General features: G+C 34.7%; 1 protein-coding gene across 1 annotated transcript; it reads right to left on the bottom strand.

Moving 5' to 3' along the window:
- Positions 1 to 180: 180 nt before the first annotated feature.
- On the bottom strand, positions 181 to 11521 carry LOC147532428 (phospholipase SGR2-like). Its single transcript, XM_086645073.1, has 21 exons — positions 10891 to 11521; positions 9864 to 9964; positions 8659 to 8850; positions 7736 to 7891; positions 7577 to 7648; positions 7319 to 7471; positions 6720 to 6770; positions 5878 to 6048; positions 5139 to 5288; positions 4932 to 4997; positions 4376 to 4798; positions 4184 to 4262; positions 3885 to 3988; positions 3345 to 3417; positions 2220 to 2322; positions 1749 to 1842; positions 1575 to 1637; positions 1156 to 1201; positions 957 to 1060; positions 733 to 779; positions 181 to 597 (listed from the first exon to the last, which is right to left on the bottom strand). Exons 1-21 carry the CDS (start codon positions 11066 to 11068, stop codon positions 396 to 398), a joined length of 2628 nt encoding a protein of 875 aa, XP_086501199.1. The 5' UTR covers positions 11069 to 11521; the 3' UTR covers positions 181 to 395.
- Between the last annotated feature and the right edge of the window lie 5480 nt (positions 11522 to 17001).

Raw genomic sequence — 17001 nt, 5'->3', positions numbered from 1 at the left:
CTTGGAGTCTGACTCAGAAGTTCTAATAGACTATAGTCAGATTTTAGAAGGTTTGTGTTTGTCTAATTGGTGATGTCTAACTTCAACTGATAAATTTGGGTTTACTCTATATATCTCTTTGGTGGTCGGTCAACCGATTCAGATGACAAGAATGGGTTGAAGAAGTAAAGAACTATCAAATTATCTTCAAAACAAATCCAACATTTTATATTTGAATATTTGTGTGAGTTTATCTGATACAAGGAGGTTCGAATTCAAGAGAAAACATTAAAATACAAACACCATGAACTTGATCAGTCACTATTTCAAACACTATATGTTATTGAAATTCATATATATCCATATAATCTTTTAGGTTTTTTATCTATGGAGTTTTTCACTTCCATTGAACTATCTTAAATTAATGTTCCTTGAGACGATAGCAAAGGAACAACAACTTCATCGATAGCATCACTCTGACGAAACAAATTTTCAGCTTGTTTGTGACCTTTCGAGCTGCCTTCACCAGATTGACGAGGTTTGTAAGGCTCTTGTGGGATATCGGAGTACAAGTGTTTGAGTATGAAAAGAGCAGTATCGTTGTCTCTCCAGTAGTTTCTGCACAACCGAGTTCTCAAGTTAGAAGGGCAACACGAGAAATATCTGAAGATTTCTGTTCTTATAATCAGTTGGCTTGTAATCTATAGTAGCACGAGTAAGAAATTGAAGTCTAAACTAGATATAGATACTTACGTATGTGATCCGATTGCTGATATATATTGATGTTCGAATGTTTTGTCCTGTCATAAGCAGCAAGCATTTTACAAGTTACATCTCATCGGTTTGGATAGAAAAAAAAAATAGTTAACCTAAAGAGATTGATAGTGTATATGTAAAGAAGGAAGTAACTGTAATACGAACTAGGAGAGAGAAATCGGTTTAAAATCAGTCAAGCATCGTATAGTACAGTTACTTACTTGAAGCATGTAATCAATCCGACCGCTTTCACTTCCACTCAACCTCTCCATCATGATTGAACCATATGATCTTCCTTCTATTTCTTCTTTGATTTCCGTAGTGTCTATAACAATTCACATGATAAACAAGAGAGATATTCTATAAGGAGAAAAGCAAGAATATCCATGAGAACTGCAAATCATTTTGACTCTTTCGTACCTTCAATGTCATCCTTGTTTGATTGACATACCGTGAGCACTTTGTCCTATATAATTGAACACCCAACATTAGACACTGATAAACAATACTTCTTTCCTTTCTCTGTTATTAGCGAATTTAGAAGCATGTGTTTGGTGTTCTAACGGCCAATAGACAAACTTCCATCAATTTGGGGAGGTAAACTTATTGGACATTATTTAAGGGGCCTAAACATGTTGCTTTCTTTTGTAAACATCAAATTCTCGCCGAAACTGTTTTCGGAGACCTGGAAAATTGCAGTCGTTCAACGAGATCTCAAGTTCGCAAGTTTAGGCTATAAACCTATAAGTGGTTGCATCTCATGAATTTCAGGGATAGACTGAGAAGTAAAAATGGTTTATCTACTATTTCAAAAAGACCACAAGGCATATGTTGCATACCCTCATAGAATTTAGGCGGTCTAGAACAGCTTGCGAACGAGCAGAAAGGTCTTCAGTAAAATCCTGCATTAGATATTATAAATTGAATATTATGAATAAATAAGAAAAAGAGGTATTGATTATTGAACTACTAAATTTATGATTTTTTGTTGCTTGAGTATTTCACTGCCGTACCTGAAACCCGATATGCAATCTCTTTCCACCTTTATGATAAGGGATGATAACTGGACGCCTGCTGATGAATTCTTTACAGACAAGTGGTTCTACTCTGTATGAAAGTCCACCCTAGATTGATTCATACGATGTCTTTCAATTTAAAATATAAAATCCCATTACCACAAGTAATGGTGCATGGAAGATCTAAATATACAGTTGTGGGATTTTACTGATCTCATGGCAAAGTCTAATGGTTATTAGTGAGTGTATAATGGTGGGATGAGTATATATATATATATATATATATATATATATATATATATATATATATAATGTTGGTTTGAATCACGAGCCAAACTATCAGGAAGGTTCTATACTGCAAAAATTGCAAGTCTTCCTTATATCTTCCAACAAAGACATGACCTATTTCAATAAAGAATAGAAGAAATGAATAGATCAGTAAAAGAAGGTTGTGCAACTTGGACAAACCTATATGCCACAGGATCAAAAGGGTGAAAAATATTGAACATTTGCCTACAAGCGGGCATTTCTTCTGTTATTCTTTTGTCTTGCCAGTATTCTTCTCCTTCACCTAGAGAAGAGATAGAGGAGCTCATTAACATTGGAATTATAATGCAGAAAGGAAATAACATAGTGTCACCACCAAGATACTGGTATTTGTGGCAAATTATAATAATCGTTTTGTAGATTTAGGTTATGAAGGATCAAGGAACTCTAGGCGAATCTTATCTTTAGGGTTATAAGGGGAATGGTTCTGAACTTCTGATGAGGTAAAGGGTAAGAAGAAAAAGGTTTTATCAGGAAAGCCTTTTCAGTGCCAAGAACTAAGAATGAAGCATACCCCAAGAAGGAAGACTAAGGTCAATGTTTTAAAATACGTTTTATGCCTCGATGTGGTTTGCTCTCACAAGGTGAGGTGGCACCTCAAGGGGTACGCCTCGATGTCAGGAAAATGAGATCAGTTGTGTAAAAAAGTGACATAGTTTATCTACTTAACTACCATAATATAACTATATAAGGTCCTAGTGTTAAAAAAAAAAGATGCCAATATTTTTGTGTTCCCCTCCAACTCAAAAATAACAGGTGACTTCAGATGCGCACGCTTTATTCTTGAGGTCAAATATGTACTGCTCGAGGTATCAGGTGATTGCTTTGCCTCGAGGCGTACGCCTTGAAACTTGAAAGTTTTTAAAACATTGACTAAGGTAGTATTGGCCTTATTTATGGATCCGAATCAGAAATACATTTGTGTTCAGTTCATTTGTTTAACATTTACCTCTATAATAAAATCAAATCTTAGAACAACCTTCAACTTGAAATTAAATTTGCTTTTGAGCTGAAACGACATGCATTTGAGAGGGAATAAAATAGTTCTAAAATCAGTCTCACTTATAGAGATAACACAGCCAAGATCTCATGCTAAACAATCAAATTTTCATATAAATCTAATTCAGTTTCACAGAAAATAAATAAATGAAATCCGGTAAATATGATGAATTAGCTATCAACGCATATATTACAACCTAAGTCAGCATGTTTATCTGATTTGAGCAGTCTGCAAAACAGAAAGGAAAACATGTATTTTACAATTACCTATTCCAATCCGTACGTTACGAAGAGAAAGAAAGAAACCAAGAGGCGATCCAACTGCAAAGAATGTATCCACCTGATATGGACCGAAATAAGGTAAGGTAAGAAATTTTACTCTAGTATTGGTCCATATGTAGGATAAACGAGCATAAACAAAAATAAATTTGATGGATTTATAATATTATATGCCCTAAGGGCACACGATAATACTGAACTTTTATTCCTTTTTAAGTTAGAAATTTTGAAAACGGTACAATCAGTGAGGAGAGTCGCACTTTAACTTGTTAAAATTGGAAAAAATTAATGACTTATTATGTGACCTAAGTGCCCATGTTAGACGGATATCAGTCTTATTTACATGATATCTCAGTTATATTTGGCTTGGACTAAAACAAACGTTTTCCGCAGTGTTTCCTTCTTCCCATCGGTGTCCAGTATTATCTCCTGTATATCGGTCATATCTTCTATTGCCTGTGGGCCATGACATATAGTCTGAACCCGATATGGACTACATAGATGAAAAATAAAATAAAAGAGTTATACCTTAAATTCAAGCTTTGTGTACTTGATATGAGGTCTATAACTCTTGGTTGCAGTTGCTTGCTCTGCTGATTGATGCTTACTGCTATTGTCCACTTCCAGTTTACCTGATCGGAGTAATTGTGAAGTCCTAAGCATTGTTAGTCACCACATATAAATTATATAGGCCTTGTTTGTTAAATTTCTGACAGGTCTATTTCTACTTTCCGAGATAGTGAAAAGAAGAAGGAACAACGAGCCACATAGGCATTGGAAGCTGGATGACTGACTCCTTTTCTGAAACAGAAACATGGTGATCATACCTAGATGAACTCCTTTGTCTTTATCCTCATCACCATAGCGTGATTCCAGTTCTGCTATCCTTGCTCTAAGGGAATGCACCTAGAACCACAATAGTTCCCATAAATAATTCAGTGTTGATTGTTAACTACCGATACACAATCAAGGAGTGAAGAGTTTTTGCTAAAAAACCAAGAACATCTGAACTTCTGTACCTCTTCCCTCAACAATTCGACCGTTTTTCCTTCCTCACATGTATCTGCAGATGTGTTGGTTCTCTCAATCAACTCCTCAGAAAGATTAGGAGGAGCATCACTGTTTATGCTAATGATTTCATCTATGCTGTTCTCTTCTTGGGAAAGGATGTCCTTGGGACCATGATCAGATTCTTGACCATCATCTAGTGATAACTCATTACTCTGTAGATTAGATTCCCTAGGTTGTTGGGATAAAGTATCAGCATGTTCACTGGGTGTACAAGATTGAGGAGATAAATTTTCTCCACTTGGCAGGGAGTCTTCATCTTTTTTGCGTTCATTGCATATATAATCTGTCGGGAGTAGAGAGGACAAACTCTCTTGATGACAAAGAATATCATATGAGAGAACACTTCCCAGAGAATGAGCATATATTGAAACCTGTAAACGGGGTTGATTGGTGCCTCAGAAACTCAACTTAACCATGCATACTAGTATCTTGATGAACAAAAATAAGCAATAAAATGAAAATAAAGTTATAGAGAAGAATTAGAGAGAGTTCACAACTACATACCTTCCCATCATAACCTGGATTCCTCTTGATAAATTTCGAGTATAAGCGATTTAACTGGTTGGAAACCTAAAAGAAGAAAAAGTTCCTCCATATTAATCGAAACATCCTAGTAGAAATATGTACTTATTTTGTTTAATGTTGAAGGAACTTAACCCAATATATCCATTAAAAGAGAATATGGTTTGGCTGAAGATTAAATGTAAGTACCGAGTTAATTATATCCTGACAGTAAATGGGGCTCATGTAGTACAGCACATCATGCACAGTTGCACTTAGCATGAAACGCAAGCTCCGTACACCCTCCAGAGTGACTTTTTCAACTGTGCTTTCACCATCAAGCTTCAATCCCTTTCTCCACTGAAAAGCATATTACAAAGTTGACCACGTGTAAGACGCAACTTTAAAACTAACATGACGGAAATGGAAACTTTGGGACCTAATCCAGGAAAGAAAATAGCAAAAGAACAATAAGGAAGAACTTAGAAAGGAAGAAAGTGATGAGAGAATCTCAGACAGTTCGGAATGGAAATAAAGTGGAAGAACTCATTATTGAGTAATCCAAGATGAAACATTAACATGTTTAGCGTAGTTACGAGGAAAGGAATTAAACAGGTGCCAGTTACAAGGAATCCAAAGTGCAAAACTCATTGAGTACATTTCATACTAAGACTGTAAGACAGCAATGATGACTACCCATTAAAGTCTTTACGGATGGCAGGAAAATGTGCATAAAACTTGACACACCGACATTGTAATTTTTCCTGCTAACCGGACTCATTGTCAGCGACAAAATAAAACCTAAGGTGCACTTCAATCGTGCAAATAAATGTAAGATATATTTTCAAGTTCAACGTAGGTCTAGATTGACTTCTCAAATTCATCTTATGTGTAAGAATAAACGTGAAAGCAAAGAAATTTTGAATAACATGAAAAAAACTTTATATACCTGGCAAGGAATAAAGACTACCCTTTGAGCCGCAAGCTGGTGGGTAGTGAGATGACGTTCAGCAAGTGTTGCTGTAATATGACGAAAATCTCTAACATCATCAACTAAATTAGCTTTCTCCAATCTTTGACCAATTCCATGGACCATGAATACTAAGTGACGAACTGGAACCTAAAAGAAGATTCTATGATTATAACATGATAAAGCTATACAAGAAGTTCTAACAAACTTCTACAACTACCCCATTCATTAATACGTACATATGTATCTATGTAGTATGTATACCTGGAGAGACAAGACTAGGACATAATTTATGTGGGACTCACAAGAAAACATTTCAAGCATGTAACATTTCCTTACTACAGATCAAATTTACATAAAACTGCCTTATTCTAAGACTTATACACCTTTTGGTTCAGAAATAACAAAATTCATGAAAAGAGCTGTCTCTTCACAGGGTTGGAAAAATATTGTTTGGGGCACCTATGCATAAATATTCCTGATAGGGAAAACAAACCTCTGGGTCTAAGTCTTCAAACCTGTTCACAAAAGTATGTTGATATTCTAAGCCTTTGACCAAACCATTTTGAGTTTGTCTGTATCAGAATAGAAGTTATAGAACAAAGAGACTTTAAGTGAGGCCACCATTCTGACAAAAAGAAATCCTCGGTTCGTCTTAATTTTGTAAGTCTTTATAAGTCAATGCTTCACCAATATATATTCGATAAAAGACAACTGACCAATTTAACTTACGAAAGCATTTGTATCGTGTATACAAGCTTCTACAACTTCCGCTGATATAATTAAAAATAAAGAAGTCATTCAAGTTCTAGAGCCCATACTTGGGAAGAGTAATCATCCATTTCCTCCTCTTTCCGCTGACGCAAATCTTCCTGGAGTAAAGAAAAGTAAGTGCTTGTAACGTGAAAGGAATTGCTTATTTTCATTAGCAAGATGACATATGCAAAAACTTCAATTGAAATAAATTTACCCTTTCAGTACCTACTTTGATCATATCGAACAATATATCGGCTAGACTAGGAAAAAGATTTCCCACATATTCTTCTTTTAGTCTAATTCTTTTTCCGATATTTTACAGTGGTATTCCATACAGATGAGTCCTATCGCCCATTGCCTCTTAGCGATACTATGGTATTCGAGAACTACACAGCCTGTAAAAAACCAACTTGGACAAGGTTGGCGGCCTAACTCCATTCGTTTGCTAGGTCTTATTAGTTTAGAACGTTCCTACTAATCTTGACTAATCCTTTTCTCCGGAAAGATGCAGAAGCCTAACCTTATGAACTATCTTCTTATTTATTTAATGCTTTATGTCATTTTATAAAATCTATACAGCTTTGATACCTCATAATCATATCAGATTCCTTTTCTGGTGTCCAGTTTGATCGAAAAGAGGGAAAAATGTGTCTGAAAGGCAAACCTGGGTTGGTTTTGCGGACCCAGAGGGAGAATATCCACGCCTTAACTTAATCCCGTTTCCAGTAAAGCCACAAATACTAGAAAATCCAGATGCATCGGTGTTTAACCAAGCCTCCCAAGTATCATCCTCTCCTGTGAAAAGGGCATGCAGACCCTGACCAAAAACAGCCAGTGAACTTCAAATATTAGGTTCATACTTAGATAAGGATTATCACAAATATAAACAACCTTTTGCATTAAAAAAAATACAAATGCATACCGGAGTAGAACCTTGTAAATCAATTCGAGCTGCGAAAAGACCAGACTGTTGAAATGTCCTCCGATGCCATATCTGGATACGACACAATATAAGTTCAGATTTCATTTTAGTCACAAATAGAGAATCTCAGCCATATGGCCCATATATCACAAAAACTACCTGGCTGCGATATGCAAACTCTAATCGCTCGGCAACATCTTCCCGCAGAGGAAGCCAATCTAGACCAGCTTTACGAGCAAACCAGTGACCTCTTAAGACACGCCGGTTTTCTCCACTCCAGTAAACAGGAAAACAATGGCGTTTTACTAAATCTACCTGCAACACCCTGGTTAGTTTCATTTTCATAAAGGATTTACTCCTAAATAGTCATGAGAAACAGCAGAATTACAATTTGGCACGTGATCCTTAAATGACGACATCATTTTTGTAAATCCATAACAAAGCATAGCCTGACATTTGTGACTGATGGGAGACTTTATTATCGTGTAGTACAAAGGCGTTTTTCTCCTTTCGGTTCTTTTAATTATATTTCCTTCTCTAAATATTAACTGTAATTCACTCAACACCAATCCAAGGAAACTTGTAGCCTCTTTATAAGTACAATTTTGTCGGCGAAACAGATAGAACATACCGTAATTAGGGAACATAATCCCCAATATAGAAGAACTACGGCCCATGTATGGCCACTAATTCCTCTTAGTTAACTATGAAAGACCACAGTACTCAAACTTATAAAACAATTCGTAGAAGTGAAAAATTAAATAAGCTCCAGCAAGCCCAAACAAGGTCATTGCTACTTTTAATCACTTGGCTCCAAGCACAGATCTTCCATACAAACTGCCTAATCCCTTAAAAAGACTTAAACTGTTACCGGCTTCAGTTTTCAGTTTAAAAACTGTAAATCAATTTACACAGTTTCACCTCTGATGCAGACACAATACTGACCGGTGGTTAAAGTTAAAATTAAATGAGCTAAATCTTAAGTACAGTCTTGGCAAGTTCTATTTCTACATGAAAGGCCTAAAAATTAGCAATAAGGATCATTATCAAGAATTTGAAGCATGAACAAGCAAAAATAGTACCTCAAATAGTCCTCCTTTCACAGGGACACCAACTCTTTCTTCCTCAGATTCAAAAAGTTGGTCTGAGCTGTCACCTTTTGACGATTCACCTTCCAGATCAGATTTAATTTCTGAGCTAATATGTGTTCCTATTGGCCCTTCGCTACATTCTCCATACTCTCTCCACCATTTAAAGAGTAGCTCTTCCTCTCTCTATAAAAAAACGAAGCAAGTGTAAGTAGTAAGCCGATTTGCAAGGAAGAGAACACTATGGATAAAAAGTTCAACACAATTTTATTTGAGTATGTTCATATTCAGAAACAAGCATGAACAACATTGCACGATGACAGCAATACAATTTTGATGAGTTCGCAAATTATACTCTGCTTTTACCTTTTCTATCTTTTTTCTCTTTAAGAAGTTCAGAACGCATACTGTGGATGACAATTGAAAGACATAAATTAAGGAGGTGGAGGAGAATTTCTTCCCATAAACAAGGAATCCACAGATACAATCGTAAAACTTTTGGCCTATTTAAGGATGGTTACAGAGTCACAGGTCCCAAATCAGTCTTCACCAATAACAACCTCAACTATGGATTTTATTATACACTTCGTGAGTTTCTAATCATGGCAGGTCACTCCTTTCCCAGTTTCCTATGGTCTTCTCTAATCATTTCTCACAGTTCTTTGTACTCTCCCCTAATTTCCATATCATAGACTAAATGTCACAATTACGAAATCTGAATAGATTTTCGACTATAAAAGCTCAGAATTCTGAATTTATTACAGTTTCTCAAGTGAAGGCGAAATCTTTTTAATTTTCTTTTACTTTTGAGAAGTGAAAATGTATGTGTTTGTGTGAACGAAAGAGAAAAGGAAAAAAGTTTAAAGACACCAACTTTTATGGAAAACAATACCCAGACCACCAAAATTAACCACTACGTAATTCCTAACTGATGTGACAGCATCTTGGAGTAATACATTTAAGACTTGTTAGTAAAATGTGGTTGCCTAAATGTTTCCAAGCCAATCAGGAAAGAAGTAACTGTTGGTTCCAGTGGAACAGAAATTTCTACTTTTACAAATGTTTCAAATAGATTCCACTTCCAAGTGATAGGATGTCCAAGTCCCTTGTCATTCCAAGTGATATCTATCATTAGAGATGACCTCCAAATGATGTGTTTAAGAACTTAATAACCATCTACATATACAAAGAACTAATACCTGCAAGAAAGAAGCTTCAAGTGCAAGAGAATCCCTCATACTGAATCGCAAGTACTCATTCTTCCCCACTATCTCTGTTTGAGGAACTGAAGCTGCTAGCTCTGGGATGAATAAAGGTCGTCAATCTAGGTGCAGATATGTCTTACACATCTATATTATACATCTCTAGTAAAAATTATCAGTCACTCTTTTGAAACGAGATACTGAAAAGGAAGAAAGGGAAAAGAAACAGTGATGCGTTCAAGTTAACAAACTTAGCACATATTCAATTATCGATTTATGTTTTCTTGTATATCCTTATTGTCCATCAACACTTTTCTGTTTAGAAAGAAAAGTGCTATGTTGATCATTATAGTTGGGTAAGAAGATTGACCTGCTGACATCTATGATGCGCCATTAATTGTAAAGCTTATTAGTAGATATTACTTTAAACACAAAATCTTCAGGATGGGATCCTCTAAACTTCGTAGCTAAAAGATGGGAAAGTAAAAAAACTGATATTCAAGCAACAACCCAAAGCCCGTAAAAATTAACAAACTAGTAAAGGTTGAAATAAACCACTAAAGTGCTTCCAATAGCACAAAAGAGTGGTTTGTGAAGTTCATCCATAGATACCATATTCTTCCTCTTCATCTGAATATTTCCAGACACATTCATTCATGTTTTAGGCAATTGTTTCTTCTTCTTTTTATACCTTTTATTGTGAGGACTTCTTCTCTAAATGAAGAAAAGGACATGATAATGGAGTAAATGCTTAGTTTGGCCAACAAAAATGAAGATCAAATCTACAACTATCATTTATTAACTAAATTTTCCTACTTTTGGCATTCGAAATGAATTCATTTTTCTTCATTTTTTCTTAGAGAAACTACATAAGTTCTTCCTGATTCTTTAAACTTCATTTCTGCATTTACCCTAATTTTAGAAGAATCTTACATATCACACCTAAACTTGAGATGCTAAAAGTATCAAATTTAACCAACAAGAAGAAGAAATCAAAATTTGCCATTTTCATAACTTAAATTACCGTTTTCCGCTAGAGGAACTTTATAGAAATACCAACGAACATCTTCTCCATCAGAAGGACTTTTAGTATGAGCTAAATATTTTCTACGACCTTCACATTGATCGATCACGTCTTCTAATCTTGCAATATTAGAAGGCGTATTCTTCAATTCATCAGGAGAAGTTTCTAATTTCTCCATCAACTTGAATTAAACCCTAAAGAACAATCACTAGTAGTCAATGAGCAGCATTCTCTAATGAATCAACACTGAATAAGTTTGATTCCTTCTTTGCTTCTTCTTCTTCTTCTTCGATATGAAAACTATGAATTTTGAGAATTTGAGATTGAAATTAGAAAATGTACCAAATTCACAAACCTAAACCCTATTTAAGCATGAGAGAGAGAAAGTAGAGAGAGAAAATGGAGGTTAAGGCGAACGAGCGACGACGGGAAGGTGGTAGAGAAGACAACAAATTTAGGAGAGGAAAGGTAGTTAGGACCTCGTGGTTTGGTACGGGGCTTGAGTTGGAAAAATCTAGATTTAGAGTTGTTTACAGGGCGGCCAGTCCAAATTTCAACAACACTCATAGTCTGTCCCAAAAAAATATGGGTTCAAATACTTGGAAATTTAGAAGGGAGAATTACTAAAACCGCTGGATTTCAATAAGCGAAAACTCCACCTTTTATTAGTAATTACTAAAACCTCCACATTTTGTTAGATATAACGGAAACTCGATGTTAGTTTATCGCAAATTACTAAAACCCCCATTTACTAATTAACCCGTTTTAGTAAGAAGAAAAATAATGCGCCTTCGATTGAATTATGGGGCGCTTATATCACTATAACCTAACTTCTCCCTTTCCCAAAAGCCAAATTCGAAAATCTCCAATTTGAAGCCCTATCAGTCGACGAAGGGAGATGGAAATCGATGGGAGAAGGGAGAATTACTGAAGGCTCGATGAACTAATGGCGGTTTACCCTACCAGGTACTCTCTCTCTCCACCGAACTACCTGATTTCTGCTTCATTTTCTCTCTCTTTCCATTTGAAATTGGTAAATTTTCTGATTCGTTTTTTCTCTCTCTCTTGTACTCCATTCAAATGGAGTTAATGGAACAGCTAGTGTTCTTCGAATGGAGTTAATGTCTGAAAATTGTTTGATTGGAGTTAATGGAACAGTTAGGATTCTTCGAACGGATTTACTGTCTGAAAATTGCTTGATTTGTGTTTAGATAGGCTAGGGTTCTTTGAATGGAGTTGTTGTTTAATAATTGCTTGATTTGTGTTTAGAACAAGGGTTCTTCGAATGGAGTAATTTGTGGTTTTCGAAAATTGATTGATTTGTCTATAATTGGCTTCATTTGTTCGAATTATATCATATCACTAAACTTAACTTGATTTTTCTAAAATTGGGATTGCTTGATTTGTCTGAAATTTCCTAATGTGTACTCCATTTCATTGAATGGTATGTAATTCCTCTTTATGAAATATCTTCTTTTTTAATAAGAACACACATACACATGAAGACGATGAAGTAACTTTTTGAGTTCATTTTCGAACCACCAAAATCCACCGCATTCGGAAATTGGCAAGTAAGAAATTTTTCACCAAATGAATTAGGTTTGTGGGATACCATCATTTTCCTAATTCCATTGCAATTGTCGTTTGTGCATCTTGAATAGATCTATGAACAATCTAGCACCGAATGTCCGTATTGATCGCAAAGTTGACAAATAACCTAAACATAGTGAAAATTGAAAAAATCATAATCATACAAATCAATCAAAAGAGCTAGAGTAAAAAAACTACCTCTTGTTGTGATCTTGCATTTTGATACACTTTGATGAAATTAAAGGAGCCATTAAATAAATGCCAAGTAGTAGTTGTTGATGGTAGGGTTGAAGTTTGTAGGGTGGTTTCTTGGGTTTAAAAAAAATAAGGCTAAAAAAGGAGCAAAAAACAGTCATAATTTGGTGTCATCTTGGCCCTTCATTTTGATCTTGTCCCTTCATTTCAAATACCCGGTGTAAAACGTAAATCAATTAGTAAAGGTGGGGTAAAACGTAAGGAGGCAAGTCTGTTAGTAAAGGTGGTTTAAATGTAAATCAATTAGTGAAGGTGGTGTAAAAAGTAAGAGGGAAAGAAAGTAATATTGAAAATATCAAAGTTAAATCTAACGAAAAGTGGGGGTTTTAGTAATCACTAATAAAAGGTGGGGTTTTAGTAATCAGCTTATTAAAACCGAGGGGGAAGGGGGTTAGCAATTCTCCCAATTTCGAGACAAATAATTTTCGACAAAGAACCTTCTGATATTTGTATTATTTAGTTGGCCATTAAAAATTGTTACTTTCATAAAAAAAATTATATTCCAAATGTCGTTTTCAAAATAGTTTTTGAATAATTTTGTATCATAATTATTCGTCTTTTTATAGATTTCTACTAATGAAGTTTTAATTTTTTGGATGTCGTTGAATTTAAATTTTTAAGAAAAAATAACTTATTGAATGCACTATTTTAGAAGTTGGTCAAAATATGATGGTGTGACTTGGTCATATGACTGGTAACATTAAGGATAAAAAGTGACTAATTCTTATTAAAAAGTGGAAAATGAGAAAAATTAAGATGGCTATGCGTTACACGGAATTAGAACCTCAGACCTTCAAAGCCCAAGGCAGGAAGCAGCTAACCACTTCCCAACTCCATTTTTGTCACTCACTTACACCTCTGCCTTAATATCAAATATTCCAACATGGGCCATTGCCCAGGCTAGTCCACACATGGGTCCTGCATCCCATAAATTGATAAAAGTCTAATAGAACACAAAATATGTATTGGCTTCTTTCTCTCTGTCCCTATCTCCATCGTAGCAAATGCTGAAGAAGATGATAATCAATCGCTCGATTTTTCGCGACGTGTTTAAGATTGTTTTTGTTTGTCTATTATTGTTTTTTGTAGAGCAACCTAATCAGAAAATAGATGAAAAGCGTAATTCATTTCTGTAAATCGTTCATTTTTTTAAGAAAAACTAACAGATCTAAAGAAGATGGAGACATATTTTATTAATGTACTCCAATACATTTTTTAGAAAAATTAACTTATTTGAAAATGATCTTGTTAGTTCTTTGAAGAATCCGAAAAAATCTGATCAGTATAGATCTTTCATTTTGTGAATTCTTTACGAAGTTAGGTAATCTGGTTTGCATTTTATAAACTGGATTTGCAAGCATGTGTTTGCAAGAGCTCCATTTTTGCAAAAGGTTGATTACAAGATTCACAAACTTGAGTTTTGCAAAAAAAAAAAAAAAAAAAATTGTGTATACCTTTAGTTATGTGGAGATTTAGAGGACACAATTTTGATTTGCGAACATTTGTTTGTATGATATACAAATGGTGTTTGCTGGAAAAGATATTGGGAAGTCCTTGCAAACATTTGTTTGTAAGAATCCCAAATGGTGTTTGCAAAAAAGATATTGGGAAGTTCTTGAAAACATCTGTTTGTAAGAATTCCAAAATACGTTTGCAAAAGAAATATAATTATATGAAACATATATTTGTAAATTATGCAAATTTTTTCCCCAAAAATCGAGAAATAATTTTGGAAATTCTTGCAAACATCTTTTATAAGATTTGCAACTGGTATTCCCAAAATTTGCCAATGCAGGTCTGCAAAAAGATACCAAAACCTTTTTGAAAGTTCTCGAAAGTATTTTCTTTTTGCGAGATTTGAGAGCGCAGGTTCCCCAAAAGAAGAAAAAACGACGGCTTCTATAGGTTTTGGAATTTTTTTCAAAGTGAGTCTTGTTTGAAAGATAATAAAAAAAAAAAATCTTTTTTAAATATATAAAATTAATCAAAATCCGACATCTAATGAAAGAGTTATCTTATTTAAAGTTAAAAGTGAATAAAAGAAATAACTGAAGGAGATGACTAGCGCCTAGCGAGTGTCTTCTGAATCCAACATTTAATCAAAATCCGACATCTAATGGAGAAACATTTGTGAGAGAATTAGATCATTAGCGCCTAACGACGACTGAATCCTACAACGGGTTACACAAAAGAGTGTCGACTTGATCTGAAGATCTGACTTGAAGGAATAAGATCATTTGCATGGATTTGATACAATCAAAAAAGATCCAGAGGGTCGGCTTAGAACGGGGCAAAGATAACCGTTGGACAGGCCATTTGCCTACGCCAAAGGATGGTCGGGTACATGCCCTGGGCCATGCCTTAGGCCCGCCGTAACACTTTTTGACGTTTTTGCTTCATTTTTGTAACATCTCGTGCGTTATTTTTTTATGATGTTTTTGTGATGCTTTTGCAACATTTTATTTACCCTTTGTTTTGTGTTATTAGTTTGTGATGCTTTAAGACATTTTTCAGTGGCATTGCTTCGCGAAGTTTTTGCAACAATTCTCCTCATATTTTCTTGTGAAACTATTTCCGACAAACTAGACACGTGTTTGTGACGCTATACTTTCGTACTATTTGTGATACTCTTGTGTCATACTTTTTGTGACGGAATTATATGTTTTTTATGACGGTTTTTGAATCATTCTCTCAAAGCTTTTGCTATACTTTTAGGATTAATTCTGTTTTGATCTCAATTTATGACCAATGTTTCTAATTGGAAATTTTGGCTCTCATATTCGTCTCACACAAAATTGGTCTCCTAAACATTTTCATATAGTGACTAACTAGTTACTTTGTTTTTTTGAATTTTACGGGGCCTTTTCTTGTTTGCAAATAAAAGATCCTATTGATTTCAATCATAAATGACAAGATTTTACTATATCTACCTGTGATATTTTTAAGATCTGATTATTACTTTACAATCTAATGATGGTATGCAAAAAACATTTATAAATTATGAAATCTATTAACTTTCTAAATACCAATATTTTCATACTAAAACAAGCTCTATAACACCAATAATGGCTTTTAGGTGCTCAAGTGTCCCTCCCTGTCGAGGTATGAATTCTCTAAGTCTCTATGTATGTCCTTCTTTTTAGTCTCATTAGATTTGCTATTTGGAGTCCCTTTCATATAATTGACTTGCTGTTTGGACCCCCTTTTTCCAGTGTTGCACTTTGGAATCCCTTTTTCAAAATAAAAAGTTAAATATAACAGATCCAAAACAATAACAAGTGAAAATACTAGTTTACCCTCTTAAGAAACTCTTCTTTCCTTCTTTCTTTCTCTCACTAGAATTGTGAAACTTGAATCAGAGTGACAAATCAATCATGGCGTTAGTTGAGATGTAGAAATAGGAGAAATCCATTTTGCAAATCGATCCAATTTCCGTAACAACTCATTGGTATTGGGGAAGAAAAAGAATTAAATATTAGTGAGATGCCTCACTTTTCTTAGTTCTAGTGAGAGAAATTTGAAGAACCTCCTGACATTTTCATGGAAGTATGAAGTCTGAGAATGAGAATCTGACGAAGGCATAGTAGTAATGACAAAGCCATATAAAATTCTTAACCTTTTCATGGGGAATCTGAATAATCTGACTAAAAAAGATCATAACAACTATGAGGTTTGAGAACACCTTCATTACTATTACTAACACTACCAAGTATCAGTAAGGGTTTTAGTGGATTTATGGAAGAATCACAAGTTGTTATTTTAGTGTTCAACAATTCAATTTTGATGAAAACAAAGATATAATTCATGGTGGGTCATTGCCCCAAATCAACATTGATCAATTCAATTCATGGTGAAGTTAGGTTTTATCAGATTTCATCTTTTCAGAGAAAGATGAAGTTATTGTGTTTTATTAGCCAAAACCAGTATTATCAATGATAATTAGTCATCCTCTTGATTTTTGGTGGTTAATGATTTTGGGTATTAAGATTTGTGTAATATGTTATTAAATGGAGGAAGAAGATGAGTTAATTAAATTAGGAGGTCTAAACTGCAATATTGATTATGTGAGGTTAATGTGGGCATTTTTTTTAAGTATAACTTTAGAGACCGTCAAAAGGGAGTCCAAAATGCAACATTGGAAAAAGGGAGTCCAAACAGCAAGTCAATTATGTGAAAGGGGGTCCAAACAACAAATCTCCACGTCAAATATAGTCACCTTTAAGATATAATTTTGCAGGTAAGCTACGTTGGCCGGAGTTAGTGGGG

Source organism: Eschscholzia californica, unplaced genomic scaffold (genome assembly GCF_041429995.1).
Source record: "Eschscholzia californica isolate CP2 unplaced genomic scaffold, dmEscCali1.0.p SCAF_6, whole genome shotgun sequence".
NCBI classification, from domain to species: Eukaryota; Viridiplantae; Streptophyta; class Magnoliopsida; order Ranunculales; family Papaveraceae; genus Eschscholzia; species Eschscholzia californica.
This window is presented reverse-complemented; position numbering and strand designations above follow the sequence as displayed.

Bases quoted from the DNA above. Each gene is read 5' to 3' on its own strand.
- LOC147532428 (XM_086645073.1), bottom strand. From the start codon at position 11,068: ATGGAGAAATTAGAAACTTCTCCTGATGAATTGAAGAATACGCCTTCT. The intron at 1,638-1,748 runs GTACGGCAGTGA...TATCTAATGCAG, and splicing joins GATTGCATATCGGGTTTCAG to GATTTTACTGAAGACCTTTC. The intron at 780-956 runs GTAAGTAACTGT...TGCTTATGACAG, and splicing joins GGATTGATTACATGCTTCAA to GACAAAACATTCGAACATCA.